At 35.8% G+C, this 15,434-nt stretch overlaps 1 protein-coding gene across 17 annotated transcripts in view; it reads right to left on the bottom strand.

Annotated features, from left to right (window-relative positions):
- The window catches only part of PCM1 (pericentriolar material 1), a 41,020-nt gene that overhangs the window by 8,965 nt on the left and 16,621 nt on the right, over positions 1-15,434 (bottom strand). For 4 of the 17 annotated variants that reach the window (XR_009207815.1, XM_040063834.2, XM_040063836.2 and 1 more), the window contains 19 exons: positions 14,485-14,636; positions 14,274-14,403; positions 13,466-13,600; positions 12,822-13,015; positions 11,451-11,648; positions 10,420-10,642; positions 10,153-10,298; positions 9,067-9,257; positions 7,689-7,872; positions 6,678-7,036; positions 5,991-6,149; positions 5,144-5,200; positions 3,800-3,972; positions 3,593-3,721; positions 2,915-3,035; positions 2,482-2,619; positions 2,103-2,236; positions 920-1,054; positions 191-388 (listed from right to left, as the gene is read on the bottom strand). Coding sequence is in view for 16 of the 17 variants with exons in the window: in XM_040063834.2 (XP_039919768.1) it covers positions 191-388; positions 920-1,054; positions 2,103-2,236; positions 2,482-2,619; positions 2,915-3,035; positions 3,593-3,721; positions 3,800-3,972; positions 5,144-5,200; positions 5,991-6,149; positions 6,678-7,036; positions 7,689-7,872; positions 9,067-9,257; positions 10,153-10,298; positions 10,420-10,642; positions 11,451-11,648; positions 12,822-13,015; positions 13,466-13,600; positions 14,274-14,403; positions 14,485-14,636 (3,156 nt within the window). In the remaining variant the exon portion in view is untranslated. The remainder of the gene's footprint in view (positions 1-190; positions 389-919; positions 1,055-2,102; positions 2,237-2,481; positions 2,620-2,914; positions 3,036-3,592; positions 3,722-3,799; positions 3,973-5,143; positions 5,201-5,990; positions 6,150-6,677; positions 7,037-7,688; positions 7,873-9,066; positions 9,258-10,152; positions 10,299-10,419; positions 10,643-11,450; positions 11,649-12,821; positions 13,016-13,465; positions 13,601-14,273; positions 14,404-14,484; positions 14,637-15,434) is intronic. The other 13 variants (XM_040063841.2, XM_040063843.2, XM_040063840.2 and 10 more) reach the window with 10 other exon arrangements.

Raw genomic sequence — 15,434 nt, 5'->3', positions numbered from 1 at the left:
TCTGTAACAAAGGACTTGCCCTTACTGAGGGAAACCAGTTCACACTCCTACACAAGCAATACTGTGATTACACAGCAACTGGTAAAATAAATAAATAAACGTAGATAAGGTATAAAATAAGGTAATCACACTAGTTTAGAAAATACCATCTCAGAAAAGCTACATTTTTCAAAAATAAAATAAAACAAACCTCTTTAGCGTAAGACTGCGCTACTTCAGTAGTTTCTGTTTTTCGTTTACATCTCTGCTTTACAGATATACTGTTGTTGTCCAAGTCTTGCATGAGTTTAAAAAAGGCTAATTCATTGAATAACACTTCAGAGATCTCCACAAGAAGATCCTCCCCACAATCTTTTAATTTTCTACCAGCAAATTTTGCCAGTGAATCCTGTGAAGAGAAATAATTCTTCAGTTTCTGAAACAGGCTTTCAAGTTTTAAAGACTAAGTATTCTTCCTATTTCTAGTAACTCAAAATTCATTATATACGTATTAGCTCATATTTTTTTAAAAAAAGTTTTAGTGTCTTAAACAGATTTTACATGGAATATCCAGTCACATAACACAGAACTTAATATGCTCATGATTTAAACTCCATGCTTGTAGGGAAAAAAAAAAATAAAAGTGTAGATTACAGATTTTCAGGAATTTACACAAGATATCCATGAAAAGCATCACTGGAGCTCTACTTGAAGACAGCCACAGGCCAGAGATACACCTCTCGCTACCTGGCTGTGACAGAAAAGATGTTCTGTGTGCAGTAAATCATTAGTTTAGGAGCAAAGGTAATACCTCATCACTGAATCAAAGCTGAGGGAGAACAGCAGCTATGTTATTCAAGGTGTAAAATACAACCTCAGAGAAGCTGGTTTTGCTTCAGCCAACTTGAGTGTTGCAAAACAACACTGAAATTCTACTAACCTGAAGTATACTGCCAAGCTGCTTATGAAAGAACTTCACAAATTCTTTACTTTCATCATTTTGTTGCGTAAGAGTCAAGACCATACGTCTTACTGCTGTCAGTAATTGAGAAGAGCACACTTCATCCATGTGTTCCTAACAAGTATCACAGAATGAGCTTTGTTAGCACTTCAAAGGAAAAACTAGCCACCAACCCAAATACAGAAACTTATAAAAAAACCCACCTGTCCACTGAAGGAACAGCACACCACAAAAAAGTCCTAATCAATCTCACAAACACCATACTTCATGAATGCCTGATTGTTAACAACACAAAGATTTATCTGTTTTCCAGTACATGAGTACTTGGCATCTTATAGTATTTGGACAAACTAAGAAGCTTCATATATTGTGGCTGTGTACATAAGTGTATTAAAGTGAGTATTACTGTTATATGCAGTCTTAAAACTGTAAATAAAAAACAAGTCTTCAGGAACTCTGACTCTGGCTTGTCAACAATATACAGTTTTTAAACTTAGTTTCAACCAAATACCTTATCAGACAAACCTAAGCTTATACACTGTGCATACTATAAAAAGGAACAGGGACAGCATCTTACAACTCAATCTTCTCTGCTCTCCAACCTTGCAAAGGATGAACTGTGACTATTTCTCCTTCTTTAAAGAAGAACATTTCTTTGTAATCACAGAAGTGATTACAGTTAAAAAGCTCTCAACAACTTTAAAGATATTTGTAATCAGGAGAAAATGATGCTAAAATTCCACTCCTCAGAGTTATTCTTCAAAAAATACCTTATTACTGTATATGTAAGTTTTAATCAGTGATCTCAATTCTGCCTGCTAAAAGGCACCAAATATTTCAGAAGTACATTCTCAAACATTCCTCTATTTAATTTTGTCAGTTCCAAAGCAAGCAACCTCTATTCTTTTTGGTGTCAAGTCCACCTGCCCTATGAAATCTAGAAACCTCACCATTTATTTCTTCTGTTAAAAACTACACAGAATCTTTCTGCAGGAACATCTAATTCTTACTTCATCTTCAGCAGAATGTGCCACTGAACATATATTTATTGGCCGTTGTTTCTAAGAGGCAAGTTTTAGATTTTAAATAATGTTCTTCTGTGCAATTATACAAGTGCATCTCTCATTCTTCTAGTTCACACGAGATTCTAAAGACCCCTTACCTTCAGAAAAGGAATGACCTCTTTCATAATTGCTTTAATCTGCCGGTCAAGCTGCTGAGTATCTATACGAGGACATGGAACTGCAGAAACATCACCTGACTGCGGCACAGACTGACATTCACTGGTACCTGGACCTCATTTCAATGACAAAAAATATTAAAAAGCAGTGCATTTAGCATACTCAACGTTGCTATTAAAGAAATATCACTTTCAAGAACTAATTTTCTATTTTAAAAAAGAAATCTTATTTCCTTAATTATGTAAACGTTCTTTCAAACTTTGCTAAGTTTTCAATATAAATAAAGAGGAAAGAAATTTAGCTTGACAGCTACTATCATTCTTTTCGAAAACTAAACAAAATATATGTATATGTGCATACCTTCTAATTTAGCAGTAGAAGCACCCTGAAAATTACTAGAGCAGCCCTCAGAGTCAAGGGTACTTTCAGCTTCAACTTTCATACGCTCATATTCCCTCATCCAAGACAAAGCTTTATCTAAGTGAATCACTGTGTTGCCTATATTTAGAATAAAAACACTTTTTAATCTAAATATAAAATTTTCAATTGATAGACAAATAAACAATGACAAAAATTACTTTAAGGCCCCAAGTTTTGAAATCTACATATATCTAGATATAATATTTTATTACACATTTTGATAAACTCAGTGTTTCACAATTAGCTAACTTAATTATGTTTTGTAGGACAAAACGTGATTACACACTAAAAATCAAATAACAGTGTACTAAAGTGCAGATAATTGCAGGTATTTATGGAGGGAGGGAGTAACACTAAGTCACATCATTCTCACCAAGGTCATCAGTGGCAAAGGGTTCAAAATTCGAAGAAGTAGACATAATACTCCCATTGTCTACATCAGGCTGTTCACAATCTTGACATGCTTCTGTAGAAAAGTTCTTGCCAAAAGTTTCCTAAAAAATACCAGACAACTGAATACAAAGAAGGAACACACTGTACTCACAGATGTGGGAATAAGCCTACAATTCTTTTCAGTGACTTGCTGTGGTATCAGACTGCCTGACTGGAGAAGGACCCTACTTTCAGGATATAAATCCATCAGGTGAATCTAACATGCTTGCTTCAAATACTCCAAGTACAAAATATGTAAGAAACTACAGTTTCAGAGGTGTAAGTGATTTTCACATACAAAAAAGCAAAAATTTTTGGAGAATCATGTGATCAGTACTTGCTCTGACTTCACTCAGAAGAGGACTTTGGCCCTTTCTTGATGTATCAGTTTCCAATTTACATCCCTCTCTATGTTTCATTCATTCCCGACATATCACTCATTTGCAGTACTGAGAATCCTACCATATTTTATCACTTTTGCATTGATTCTCTTTCCACTAGTTGTTTAGAAAAGTCTGTGTAAGTCAATACTAATTTGAACAACATACAATCCCTAGCATATTTCAGTTGACAAGCATACATGTGTGCAAACTGAAATATAGGAAATTTGAAAACTTACATCATCTGTAGAGGCAAGGCTCTCACTAGGAGTGAGTTCAGAATTTGATGCAACCCATGTTGCAGAATTCAGTGATTTTGCACACTTCCCTTTTTCATTTTTCTCAGATAAATGCCTGGTCACTATATCCTGGAAAAGAATCTATGCTGTAAAAAAAGATCTAATGTTTGCCCAATTCATATAGAAAATCAAAAATTCTGTGCATACCTGTAAGGCATATAGAGCCCTTTGCCTCAGATAATCTGTATTTAGCAGCTGAAGCTCATGGAAAAGTTCAATAAGAAAGTGGGGACGAGACTCGTTTTGAGAAATAAGAGTTGCCACTTCAGAATAAATTGTGTCTCGCAAAGCTTCAAACATAGAAAGATCACTACCAGTTTCTGTAGAAAAAAATAAAGGAACTTGTTAAATCCTTGACAGGAATCCATTTAACAGAAAACTGCCTATCAGGTATGCAAGTTACAGGTATATAAATTACATCTCAATCATTGCAGATTCCCTAATAGCTCCTTCCATAAAGCTTATTAATTTCCTGAAGGGCAAACAGTCTTAAATTATCCCTTATGCAATCTTTAATATATGAAATACAATATAGAGCAATCATAAAAATAATTTTCTTTACATTTCTGAACAATACCTTTACAAAGTATTCTTTATAGAAGAGAATATTGCACACACCACAATGATGCTTTCAGAATAGGTATTAAAACACTGAAAATGGAGTTTTAAAACATTTCAAGAAAGACAGCGAAAGGTCTCAAGTTTATATAATACAAGCAGTCCACACTTGTGCAGCACAAGCAGCACTAAGAAAGCTTTAGACTGAACTCAAGAAAGCCACTCTTTCCCAACATAAATACTACATTCTCATACATGTCTAGTATCACTCCCAAGTTCACAAAAAAACTCCTACACTTAAACCTATTACACATGTACGAGAAGATGTTCCCTACTAAATCTCCCATTCATTCAAAAATTAAGGATTATCCTTTCATCACAACAATCAAATTACTACATACATTATTGGGAAGTGCTGAATGAAAACACAGTTAAATTTGGAAAACTCAGTTTAACAGATGCATAATTGTTAGTATTCGAGTTAATGAAGTTATCAGCAATAAAGCAAACATTACTGTGCAATTTGATTATCTACAAATAGTTAACCAATTTTTTTATGCACAGGCAAGCTTTTTCCATCTTTGAAAAGCTACCACAAATTGCAACCCTGCCCCATTATTAATATGTAATAGCAGCTTTTAAACACACTAAAAATGCCTACTGAAATTAGTTTTCTGATGTAGTATCTACCTCTGTATTTTCTATTTGTATTTGTTACTAATCAAGAACATGGTAACCACGTTCTCCTCAACTGTAATCCCAAGCAGTTTGTAACACTGCATTTCATGTAAGGCTGCTTCTCTTGGTTATAGAGAAGGTGCTGCAATAGCACTCATCTTGAACATCTGCTAAACAGTGAGTTACAGGACCAAAGATAAGGTAAGAAAAAAAAAGTAATAGGACATTGTTGAAGCTAAGCAGTGAATGCATTACCTGGCGCTTCAATGCATGCATTTCTGTTAGACTGCTGCAGAATTCTCCTAGCATGCGCTGTAGGAAAGTGGGGATAGACAGTGATAAACACAAAAATGCGCACCAGAAATAAAGACAGGGTCTATACAAAACAGCAGGAGGAAGACTGCTCAGTTATCCAAACCACATCAGAGCTGCTTATCGTGAGAATGAGAACTTGCCCAGTGAAGTGTATTACAAACACTAATAAACAGCTCTTAGTGTGGACACAGCTATGCTGGCAAAGCTTTATATTGTGCTACAACAACTAAAATTTCCACATCTCCCAAACAAAACAGAAATACTGGCAGAACCAAAAAAGGCACAGGAGAGAATTTTTATGATCTAGATACAAGAAAAGCAGTGCAGATGGCAAAAACGTAAGGGTTTATGTGATGTTATAAGACTGAATTTGAATGATATTTGATGGAGCTCATTTAAGCATGAATAGGAAGAAGCCATGTATGCAGTACAGGATGTAATTTAAACACTATGCAGTTTCATCAGTTTTGCAGTTACTTCTCATAAAATAACCGACAAATGGGTGAGATTGGCTACATTTTTGCTTCTTGTACTAATTTCCTTTAATCTGTACTAATTTACTTTAATCAAGTACTTAATATACAGAAAACACCCAAAAGCAATTAATATCCAACTTTTTACAAATTTACACTTACAGCATCCTTAAAAATTAAAATGCAAAATCCACATGCTAAATATACAGTCCTGTCTTCCTGTCAAAATGCACTGCATTTAAATAACACACTAGAGACTAAGGTCCCTTACTCACAGAAGCTGACAAAATAATTAAACATTTAGAAAAGAGTACCTGAGGACATTTCTGTAGATCTACTGTATTTAATTATTTTTTCCAATTGTTCCTGATTCCTTTTGCTGAACACCTTTGCATGAACCACATCCTCAGAGTGTCTGCTTTTATTGTTCCTGCAGGGTTCACACGCACTAGAAGCACTTGCACTTTCATAACCTAATGGGAGGAAATGAAAAGGAAGAAATAAAGAAACAGTTTACAAAATGTCTTTTATTACTTTAAAAAAAAAAGTTCAAAGGCACTCTTAAAGATGCAAAATACTAATGATGCTTCCTAGACGAAAGCCTTCCTCTGTACCGTCAAGCCATACAGTAGTACTAAATCCTTGGCAACCCCAGTAGTACTACTATACTAACTGGTAGGGTCCCTCTCTTCTCAGAATTTTAATGAAGCATATTTTTCAGCAAATAACCCAGTCTGAACATGAAGACAATGAAGAAGATTCTCCTTGTTATTTCAAATCTGCACATACCTGCAACCATGATCCTTTTAAATCATGGTATCTCAATTTATTCTCTCCTTACTGAAATCCTAAAAAACAGTTGTATTATGCAAAATGAAGTCATTTCAATAACTTATTTTCATTATTATAGGTACCATTTATGGAGAATAAATTCTCTGGAATGTAATGATTATAATCCAAGCCAAGTTTGCCACAGTATCCAGGATTACTTTACAACCTACCAGTATTTTTAATTCTGCCTTTTAACTGAGAAGAACTCTTCCTCTTATTCTTTGATTTGGGTGTCTTATCTTTTGATGCCAGGCTTGCTTGCGCTGATGCTTTTCTAGATCTAAATGTCTTTGTCACAGTAGTTGGGTCTATTGGATCAGGCATGCTACTGAAACTTCCCAAAGACTCTTCATCAAACTCTCTTCTCCGGTTCAGATCACACTGATTTTTATGACCAGAAGCAATGTTTTGTACTGAAACTGTAAAACCTGCTTTCAGCTGAGACTGATCATCTTTCTTCATTTCTTGGCTATCATCAAGCCAAGCTGATCTTTTTTCCATTTCCTCTTCAAGTTGTCTATGATTCCTTCTATCAGGAAAAAAAAAAAGACTAATAGACCAACCTCAGTATACCATAACCTAATCTCTCAGATAGAAACACCATGTATTACCAGGCAAACAGTTTATCCGTAATGCAAATTATCTGCCCTTGTTACTTAGACATCAAATGAATATTGAAAAATCAATAATTCCAGAGAACCCTTCCAAATGGAAAGGACTTCCCATCTATCACTGGTTTCAGCGTGAAATGTATTAATGCAGCTGCTGCTGTGTTCAAATAGTACCAGAGGTCAAAGCATTTCTTAAAACAACATTCAGTACAATCTACAGCAGCACAAAAAAATAAGCATTCACTGAAATTATATCCTCTACTTATTCAAACAACTCAGTTTCAAAACAATCCCATAGAAACAAAATCTTCCTCCACTTACAGAAAGTGTTAAAAACAAATGCAATCTATGAGTGGTTTTGTAAAATGTTCATGAAATGATACATAATTAATATATAGAAAAGTAGAACACTACTGAAAAAATGAAAAAAATTAAACTAGAAGTTACATAAGTAAAGCTCATATTGTAATTCTATGACAATAAATTCCCTTAATGAATGATGAATTCCCACAAGCCCCAGAAAAGGGAGGAGAAATTATTAAAGGAGAACTGCACTTTGACATTAAATACCTTTGCTTTTCTGCTCCATTAGAGGAACTGCTTTCAAAGGGTTTGGGGAATGCCATATACTCAGTCTTCCCAGAAGTATTATGATCCAGAGGATGTTGTTGCTCCTGCTGCCCACTGCTGTGTGGAGAACTATTATGTGCCAAATCTCCAAAACCAGATGGGAACACTGGATTATAGTTAATACCTACAAAGTAAACAAGAGAGTCAGAAGATCCTACCTCATTTGTTTGTGTAATAAAATTCAAATCTGAGACACGCTGTGTGGCAGCATGAAATTATGAAGCAAAAATACACTGAGGAAGCAAGCAAGAACTGTTTTCATCCTGAAAACACTGTAAACAATCAGGATTTATCTTTAGTGCAGGTTTCTAACATTACTGGATACCACAATTCCATCAGTGGAGATAAGGTCCTTCAAGAAATCCCAGTAAAGAGCTCCTAAAAGTCGAAGTAAAAATAACAACAGTTCCAGAAAAAGGCAGAATTCTGTCTGCCTGAAGACCTTATCAGTACTTCAACCACCATTAAACTGATAAGAAAATTCCAGTGGTTCAAGTACTTACAGATCCAAAGAAGTCATAGATTCATACTACTTCGGTTTTAACATCAGAATCTTTATGGAAGTGGCAAACTAAATGTAAGTATTCTTTTGGGCAGGTTCCATGTAATTTTAAAAACATTCTCAAACAGAAAACAGACTTTGCAATTTGAAAGTTCTAATCCAGGTCTGTGCCTATTTCCTGATTTCCTAATAAGACTGAAATCTATTAAGACAGTTTTGTTTACTTTGTATTATACAGTAAAATACCTACACTCTTTTCCTCCAAATTCAACAGCAAAAGAAGATTAGAGAAAGAGATTAGGAATACTGTAACCAAGTCAACAGTTATTGTGTAACTCCAATGAGAACAAAAATTGGTTAACATGCTCCATTTACAGGCATTTACAACAAACATGAGTGTCTGAAGTTCTAAGAAAACCAGAAATAATCACCTTTCAATTGCATGGTTCACTGAGAACACAATTTCAACTATGAAATTTGCTATTTCATATCAACTATGATTGCTGAAGGTATGTAAAGGCTTCAAATGTTGCTTTTCACATGTTGGATGAAGAATATTTGAAACGTTACATGGAGTGAGTATTTTTAAGTATAACTAACTTCATACTTGAAGAGAGTCTATGAAGAGTCCTGCTCTTCATACTGAAGTAAAAATATACAATTGTTCAGCAACAAATAGTAAACTCCTGCTTAAGACCGTTTCAATATAAAGGAAAAGTGACAGAGTTTCACTAAGTTCACATTACAATTTCAATTAAATGAGAAATGTCAGTTTTTGAAATTCATGTTACTTCTCACACCAATAGTAATACTCACCTGGAGCAAAGGAAGAAAAATTAGTAAATCCTGGAATGCTAAAGAGGTTCACAGGTTGTGGAGGGAAGTTGAACGGACAGAAAACAGGAGATGGAGGTGGTGGTGCACAACTGCCTCTCTCCTTTCTTGATGGTTTCTCTTGACACTGTTGCTCCTGTTGCTGCATAAGATCACTTAACATTTGTTTCAACCTTGAAAATAAGAAAAAAATAACAACTTGGAGAAAAAATAATATGGGAAAATGTAAATTTATACTCATGTAATTCGAGCTTCATATTATTTCACCTACACCATATAATGTATGTAAAGAAGTGCTTTATTTAGCTAATTAAAAAAAAACTCATGACAAAAATTAATTTTATTTAATCCTGAGTTGGTTTAAAACCAACTGCTCAGTACTAGTGGTCATGTATACACAGTTACATATACAGGTTAAACATCCCTGCAGGAACAAAAAAACCTAAAGAAATAAGCAAGCTGCAAACTTCAATAGAAGCAATCAAATATACAAAGTATTTACAGGACCGAGGCTGAAATTAATTTTAAAAATTATGTATGAGGACAGCACCTATATACCACATACCAAACACAAACCAGAGATGAAGACCTTAAACTTTCATGCAATGAATCAAAATAACTGTAACACCTTTTTTCAAAAAGGCAAACGTAGTACATCCAAATGGCATGTAAGAAGCGTAAATTCTATCTGAAAACACTAAGAAAGGACAAAAATCTTTTTTGCTGTGTATTACCATTGGAATCCAGAATCTTGACAGGTAGTCTAGTGAAGACTACAGACACAAAAGCATATTAAAAAATAACTACTGCAGCAGATTTTTGCCAACTTTTGGTTCTCTTCAATGAAGATTACTAGAGAAGTACTTTTAAAGGTGTTAAAGAGGTGGTGGGAAGAAAAAAACAAAGACAACCAGAAATAATGCATACAATTTCAAAAGCTTGTAATAAACTCAGAAGTCAAGAGTCTCATATCTAACCATTATCTGTAATCTTTTACTCATATAACCATTCTTCAATGTACTGAAGCATTTCAAATTCCATAGTTAAACACTAATACAGTCAACACACCTTTGGACATTGTTCTGCTGCCAAGTCAGTTGAGTGTAACACTGGTTTAATTGATGCATAATAAGATGTATTTGTGAAGATGCAACATTATGGGGCATCATACTGTAGGGGCCTGTAAGCAAAGCCTGTAGAAGGCAAGACAGGGTCTGTAGAAAGAAAATATGTAACAGTGACCAAATTACAAAAACCAGAAGCCATTGCTAGAAAGAGTTAGAAAGAGAATAAAAAGCAAATAAGAACAGCAAAAGAACCATTCTTCCTATCTACCTGCTGATCCTGCATCAAAGTTTGACAAATACTGACACTAAATTCATGCTGTTTCTTCAACTGGTTGATCTGCTCTTGCCACTGTTCCTTTTCTTCCACATAGGAAAGCTCAGACATCCACCGAAAATTTTCTTGACGTCGCATACTTATGTTTTGCTGTTGCCTGGCCTTGGACACTGGACGGTAATTTCCATCTGCTGAAAGGGGACGGCAATTTTTCCACCTGGGTTGGGAAAAATTGAAGAATGAGGACAAAATCAAACAATTCAAACAACTAATGGTACTTCCATTCATATTATGTTTAAGTTGTACATCAAAAACTCACGTGGCACAGGCCAGCTTATCATACGTGCTATTTTGTCAATCCAACATTATCCTAAACAAATGGAAAACAGGAGCCCCCTACCTGACTATGACTGTCAAAAAGTCCAACCTAATACACTTACAGGTCCAGTCCCTGATTAGCCCACTGCCTACTAAAATCATTTTGGCATGCAAACCAGTAGAAATAACTGCAGATATATACATTATTTTTAATATGGCATTTTCATTTAATCATACAAAGGTCAATCAGGTAAACAAGAGTTAAAATTATTCACAATAATTAAGAAATAGTTTTCACAACTACAGAAACCAGCAATTTAGAAGCAAAAATTTCAGAGCTGGCTTAATTCTCTGAACTACTATTTTTGAAGGGACTGATCTTTATCATAGCAAAAATTTCACCCAGATTGATTATCTTTTAAGCTGACTAAAAACAAACAGGAACATCAGGAGCCACTGCCAGCCAGCTGGAGAGCTCAATGGCAGACTTTTAACAGGACTGAAAACAAAAGAAATCACCAAATCAGTTATATGCATTGCAGCTACAAAGACCCAGACAAGAAACTGCCACTAAACACAACTCCCTAACAAACAGAAAGACCATTTTTCCTTTGCTGTGAGGATGCCTTGTAGTTAATGCAATGCTTCTTCCACCCTCTTCCAAATACACTTGGACAAGCATTAAACCAACAAATAACACTACTAACCTATCTTTGTTTCCTTTAACAAAATAGGTGTTTTCTGACATGTTGTTATTGGGATAAACAGAGAAACTGTCATTCAAACTTGAAGCATCTTCTTCCTCTTCTTCTGCCTGACCACCTCCATCAGAGAGATAACCATCTTCATCTCCATTTTCTTCCTCTAGCGCACACTGGGTAGAACCTCCCCAGGTAGCCATTGTCCTAGTGAACATTGCAAGGTCAGGGAGAAAATGGGTGTTTGGAAAAAAGAGTATTTTTTTTTTTCAAGTTTATGGTGAATTACCGAAACAATCTGTTGACAACTGCCAAGTCTACCTGCAACTAATCAAGCTGCACCAGAAAGAATTAAACCGTCCTGAACATGAGCCAGCAGAGTGCCCACATGGCCAAGAAGGCCAACAGCAACCTTGACTGCATCAGGAATGGTGTGGCCAGCAAGACCAGGAAGGTCATTCTTCCCCTGTACTTGGCACTGGTGAGGCTGCACCTTGAGTGCTGTGTCCAGTCCTGGACCCCTCAATTTAGGAAGGATGTTGAGATGCTGGAGCCATGTCCAGAGAAGAGCAACAAGGCTGGTGAAGGGTCTGGAACACAAGTCCTCTGAGGATGGCAGAGGGAGCTGGAGTTGTTTAGCCTGGAATAGTGTTAGGGGAGACCATAGTGTTGTCTCCAGCTGCCTGAAAGGAGGGTGTAGCCATGTGGGGGTCAGCCTCATCTCCCAGGCAACCAGTGGCAGGACATGAGGACAAGCTTAAACTGAGTCAGGGGATGTTTAGGCTGGACATTAGGAAGAAGCTCTTCACAGAGTGATTGGGCACTGGAATGGGCTGTCCAGGGAGGGGGTGGAGTCACCATCCCTGGTGGCATTTAAGTAAAGACTGGATGTGGCACTCAGTGCCGTGGTCTCGTTGGCAAGGTGGTGTCAGGTCATAGGTTTGACTCGATCTTCAAGGTCTTTTCCAACCCAGTTGATTCTGAGTCTCACCAATGCAAACTTGCATTCTGTTTCTAATACCAGGACAGATAAACGAAATTACTTTCTGTTTTGGAAATGTATTACTTTACTATGCTATAAAATGGGGAAAGATGAAAAAAATTTACTCTGATCATTTGGCATTTTTCATGCATTTTCTTCTCCTTAGGTGATTCTTTCCCCCACTGGTAAAACAGGAGAGACTAAATATGCTGGGAAAACCCATAAAATTGTCAAGTTGCTAAATAACAGTCACTTCACAAGCCAAGAAATTAACTTCCTGCTCTGTTAAATCATCACACTGAGTGCTCAGATGAACAGAGGAAACTGCCCCCAACACTGACATCCCACTAAACAATGGAAGTACCCACTGATTAATACAGAATAACTTGTGCTCATACCTTTCAGTCCTGCTCTGCTGTGGAGTACACTGAGCTTCTGACCCTTCACTTTTAACAGATGCAGCAACAGTGGATATTGTTTCTGCGAGCTCTCTTCTTCTCTGATCTTCAGCCATTAAAGCTTCAAGTTGCTTTCTTCTCTGTCGCAATTCTTCTCTTAATATCTCATGTCTTCTCATCTCAGACCATAACTGCTTGTAGTAAAATGGAATAATCAGAATATAACACTAGCGTAATCTCCAGAAAGAGTAAGTAATATCCAGATCATTATTAAAGACAATTTCAGGGGAAAAGGTGAAGGAAGACGCAAAAATAAATCAGGCTACAACAAATACTTTCATCATTTTCTCCAAGGATGACCTGCCTATAGTATACATTATCTTGGTTCATGGCAAAAATTCAAAATTAATTCAACTTTCACATTAATATTTGGTAACAAGTGCTGTATTTGCGGGAAAATGTTTTGTCAGTTCAAGTCACTATTTCCTTCTTTCCAGAAATGAAATAAGGAAGCCTTTAAACACGCTTTGTTAAAATAGCTACCACTCCAGTCCCCAGGCCAGCATCTTAAAATGTGTCCAAGCCACCTGAATCTTCTCCTTTCTAAACCCGTTTAAAGTCACTGTATATAAAGTATGAAATACCTCATTGCCTACTGGTACAGATTCATCACACTCAAATAAAGGCTTGCTTGCTGTGTTACACTCATTTGCGGCTGGAGTTGATGTTGCTTGTGAAGTCTGTCTGTTTGCTGGGCAGTTACCCAGGCCAGCTGACAACTGAAAGAGAAAGCAAAATGGCAAAATAGAGTGTAATAGCTTTCTAAAACTTACCTGCAGTTAAAACTCAACACAGTTAAGGCTTTATGAGGCTAGAAAGTCAGTATCTTGGGAAAAGGATTTTTGAATCAAGGCTAAACATTTATTTCAAAACTTACCTAGAAATCAACAAAACTTATATTGCATATTATTATATAATGTTCTAAATGCACAGTATTGATAATTTATTGCTCACTTCACAAAAAGAAGTTAATCTTCGAAGAGCACAAAAAACAGTAAAGCCCTGTACAGTTAAGTGCAATGAAGCGTTGATTGTGCTTACAAGACACAGCATTGCTCCAAAAATACCAGCAAATGACTACTAAGAGAAGTAAAGAAGCAGTGAGTGACCGGGATGGATAGACCAATTTCAGACTAGAAGAAAGACAGAAGGTTCTGTCTAGCCTCTATCAAGGCTTTTGAAGGCAAACTACAGTGAAATTAAGATATACCAACCAGTGAACAAGAACCATAGAATAACATAAGCAGAACTCTAGGTTTAAAAGTCCACCTGCTTAGAGTATTACAAGTTTTAAGTATTTTCCAATTTTCATAGGGAAAAAATGGTGAGCAAGATATTTTATGTTTCTTTGCTCAACACCTTAAAGACAGCAAACAAATACATTCTACCTACTTGAAGGTCAGGACAAGCTTTCTGTAACACTTGAATTTTTTCCTGGATTTCAAGCAGTTTTCTTCTTTCTTCTTGTAACTGCTTAAGCTCCCGTTGCTGCTGCTGAAGTTTAGCTTCATAGAACTTCTCTCTGTGTAAGTAAGTTATCCACATGTCAGTTGGCAAGAAGTTGCCTGAAGCACAGCTCTACCATCTTTTGACAAAGGTTTACCTTGCTTTTTCATTTAGTCGCACATCTTTTTTTAACTTGTTGGAACTTGCTCGGACATTGTTTGGTTGTTGCTTTGTCTCTCCCATCTCACCCAACAAGTCACCAATATTAGAAGCACTTGCAATTGTTCCTTGAGGTTCAGGATCATCATCCTAAAAAGATGTCAGAAAGGCAGTTAGACTATTTTCAAGTTAATACAAAAAAAAAGGTAACAAATCTAGTTTGTCAAGTTTGTCTAGTTTGATTTTTTTCAAAACTGATCAGTCTGAATAGCTTTATCTTTAGTACAAATCAAGAATTGAGAAGTCATTATCACCATGGCATCATGACTTTAAGATACATTGAGTTAATGAGAGAATTTAAAGTTATTTAGCTCAACCTCAACTACTGAAACTTCCACTATAAATGTAAATGATTTGTCTCATTCTGGAAGCATAAACCACTTGCCTGTGACTCAGTGGACAGGACCATGCAAGCATGTGTGGAAGAGGGAACAGGAGACTGAGGTGAACAAGACTGCTTCTTTACTGCAGTCAGTGAAGTTAAATATTATTATTTTATTAATAATTAATATTAATAATATTAATATAATTATATTATTAATATTATTATTATTATTATTAACAACTTAGTGACAAAACTACTCTTGAAAACTAGATCAAAATATTTTGGAGAAAGTCCTACTGGTCTTCTATTTTTTTTATAATTTCTGTATTTTCAGTTCTCAAATTGAAAATAAGAAAGCTGTAGCCACTGCTCCTTTCATTTTCCAATGTGATCATTGTTCATAAAGACTCTGCTGAAGAGATCACTGGTGACCAAGAATGACATAGTTCACAGAACTACTGTATCTTTTCTGAGTACATACACATAACAAGCCTTGGAAACCCAATTGAAGATATGCCATTAATTAGGTTATTTATTAAGGAAGCTGCTGAATCATCTCTAAT

This window comes from Hirundo rustica, chromosome 5 (genome assembly GCF_015227805.2).
Source record: "Hirundo rustica isolate bHirRus1 chromosome 5, bHirRus1.pri.v3, whole genome shotgun sequence".
NCBI lineage: Eukaryota > Metazoa > Chordata > Aves > Passeriformes > Hirundinidae > Hirundo > Hirundo rustica.
This window is presented reverse-complemented; position numbering and strand designations above follow the sequence as displayed.